This window comes from Pinus tabuliformis, chromosome 6, assembly GCF_031772625.1.
Source record: "Pinus tabuliformis cultivar Carrire ecotype Pingquan chromosome 6, CPIR1, whole genome shotgun sequence".
Taxonomy (NCBI): Eukaryota; Viridiplantae; Streptophyta; class Pinopsida; order Pinales; family Pinaceae; genus Pinus; species Pinus tabuliformis.
Window position 1 is genome coordinate 779062929 of NC_142292.1, and position 3308 is coordinate 779066236.

General features: G+C 37.2%; 1 protein-coding gene across 1 annotated transcript; it reads left to right on the forward strand.

The window, feature by feature from the left end:
- Positions 1–2000: 2000 nt before the first annotated feature.
- LOC149261046 (uncharacterized) lies at positions 2001–2405 on the forward strand. The gene has a single exon (XM_089367425.1). It carries the CDS (start codon positions 2001–2003, stop codon positions 2403–2405), a length of 405 nt encoding a protein of 134 aa, XP_089223551.1.
- The last annotated feature ends 903 nt before the right edge of the window (positions 2406–3308 follow it).

Genomic DNA, 3308 nt, shown 5'->3' on the forward strand with positions numbered 1-3308 from the left:
ATATATTTTTTTTCTTTTTCATTTCATTTTATTTTCAATTTAAGTTTCACTTTCAGTTTCAGAGAAAAACATAGAAAAAAAAAAAGCACGTAAAAAATTCAGGTTAGCTCCTCCTCAAAATCCACAACAGTTATAATGCGTTGCTATAATGCATTTCTAAATGTAGCAAGCTCGACCATCTCCAATATGCAACATACATCTAGCTAAATATAATGTGTTGTCAATGTAATTATACAGAATTAATTGCAACTAATTCTGCTACTTGGTGACCTGTGTAGTCTCAGATTTGCTGAAACAAGCATCTGGCATTTTGAATGTGCAGAGTTACCGATGTAGTCTTAGACTTGCTGAAACAAACATATGGCATCTTAACTGTGCATCATGGGATGCATCACAGTTTTTTGCCTGCATCTCCGCATATCAATTTTTTGACAATTTGCGAGAAGTTTACATGGTTTATTTTATTTTGTACCTTAGGTATTGATGCAAACGTCGGTGTCTTGGATTGTGGTTTGTCTTTGCTTCTAGAGCCTTTCAAAAATGTGCATCGTTCCACTTTATGCCTTTCAAAAATGTGCATTGTTCCACTTTATCCCAAAAGAAGGCAGCTGTTCATAAACATTTGAAAAAAATTGTTACAGATTTCCTAATTAAGGAAAATATGTAATTTTTAGGGAGAACTTTTTTTTTTATTATTTTTATTATGAATAAATTTAGGGTTTTGAATTTTTTTGGGATAATTTATTTGCACATATTTAATAATTTAAATATACAATTTACAATAAATTTATCAAAATATATGTATGTGAAGAAACAAAAATATAGAATATTTAAGCTATACTTTGGAGATGAGGAAGAAGTATGTAGTGTAAATGTTAAATTTTTGGGTTTTTTTAAGTATATTTGCTAATTTAGTTTCTCTGAATAAATTGTTAAAATTGTAGTTTTTAATTGTTAAGTATATACAATTTAAGTAACTTAAAGCTTTTTTTAAAGTTGTTGAGCCTATTTATGCATTCAGAAATACAATCTAAATCATAGAAAATTGTAAACTTATTAATTATTGTATAGCTAAATTTCGGAGTAGTCTAACTAGGCGGAGGAATTGCCCGGTTTCCGGGGCCGCTTGAAAAAACTTCCGGCTCTGACAATCGGGAATTCCCTCCACCACCCTCCACCACTTTCGCCAACTCCGCATTCCTCCACCACCCTTCCACACTTCTGCATTAACTCTGACTGGTATCTGTCTAACAGATCCTCCCGTCCAGACGATTCGGGGTCACGTTGCACCGCGGGCGTCTGCATCTGGTTGCCGAAATTCAAACTAAGGCCTCAATCATGTGCAGAGCCCCATCACGCGCCTTTAGAACTTGCAACCAGATAGAGCCTAAACCACTCACAGATACTGCAAATATTGCATTTTTCACATCTCACAAAGATACACCAGATTCTGCATTTTAAGGAAATAGATGTCATAAAAGTGTGGTAACTTTGTACCTTGCTAAGGTGTGTTTGTGAGATCCCTTAAGGTGTATAGGATGGCTTTGAAGGCCATTACAAAAAATATAGATCTGGGGGTAAAAAAATCTGTTAATTTTCTATATCAGTTTTGATGGGGAATGGTTTGATTATGTTGGAAGTGCAATGTCTGATTAGGTTTTGTTATTCTGTTTTGCAGTTTAATGCAACATGATAGTAGCAACAAGAAACACTAGTTGTGCCCATTCGGAAACTTTCAAGACTGAGAATGAGAGAGGAGGGAACACAAAGGATGGTTAGTAATGATTCACGATCTGTCTGGTTCCCCTGTAGCCACTGCATCCATGGTCACACCCTTTGTTCCTTCACCTGGTTCTGATCGTGTAAGCCGCTCAAATCCTGGTGCCTAGCTCATTCTCAGACCTGACCACTAGGGTGAAGACAGCTGGAGACCATGGGGTCGCCTGGAAGCTTGGAGAGAACGAGGGAGCGGTGGTGGATTGGGGTGCAAATTTGAGCTTATGGCAGATGGTGGTGGTTTGGCTCGGATGGGCAGTGGGCTTCTGCTAGCAGAATCAATTATTAATGCTCAGAAGGGTGGCAAGTTTCTTATAGACAGTGGTCATGGCAAATCAGGCACACCTATATCTAACTCCCCTGCTTCAACCCCTCGTAGCAGTGGAGACTTTAGTTTCAGCATGTGGCCTTACCAATCCTACTGTGGCTTTGTGATGAGCTTGACCGTCCAAGGAGAAAGGAAGTGCAGTAAGCCTATGGTCCAGTTGGCAATGAGACATGTTACCTGCATGGAGGATGTTGCAGTGTTTGTAGCCTTGTCGGCAGTAGTGGATCTGAGCATGGATGCATGCCATCTTTTTTCCAGAAAGTTGAAGAAACAATTATGCCGGAGGAATGACAGATTCTAGAGGAAGAACTATTTGTGATAGCCATAAACAGAAGCAGATCAAAGAATCAAACTGTCCATGGGCCAAGTTGTGAGAACATTGGTATCCTCATTGTGGGGGTCATATGGTAACCTCATAGAATTGGATACATCTTAGATGTATCAGAGGCATGTTTATTGAGTTTAGCATTTGGAGATTTTTGTGCCACAAAGAGAAGCAGATTGCTCATTTGCTTGGCTCTGAGGTGCAAGGTATCTCAGATCACGAGTCTGCAATCTTCAAAGATGAAGTACTACTTGTCACATTTCAGTGATTTTTTATCATAGCTTGGGATCATCAGAGCATTGATTAGTTTGCAAGATGTGTAGTTTGTAGGATATTTTTTCGGACTGACTTGAGCATCTGAAGAATGGAAATCAGATATAACAAACCGTGCTATCAAATTTTAGGCCATCCAAAATATTATGTCATTGTGATATATGAGGATATATTTCTGTAATATATTATAGGCTCTTATTTTCCCCTCACAGAAAAGTTTGAGCTGTTTGTGCTTTAACAACTAACGGAGTGTTACATTGCAAATTGCAAAGATTGAAGAAACTCTTATCATTGCAAATTGAAAAGATTGAAGAAATTTTTATCATTTGCAAATTGAAAAGATTGAAGAAATATTTATCATTACTCTTTTTTCTCAGAATCTCATGGGATATGATGTCTGCTATGGTTTGGATGCAAGTTTGGGTGTTATTGGGTCATATGATATGTTTATACATTTTCAGTTTTCTAACCTATTAGTCATCTGCCTCATTCTAAATGTAAGCTTAGTAGTTTATATCAACAAACTAGCTTACAAACAGTATAATTCTATGACAAAAACACACAATGTTGTATGGAGTGAGTGTATCCATTTCACTCAAAAACACA

What these genes read in the sequence shown, in the direction of transcription:
- LOC149261046 (XM_089367425.1), top strand. Translation starts at nt 2,001, where the DNA reads ATGGCAGATGGTGGTGGTTTGGCTCGGATGGGCAGTGGGCTTCTGCTA.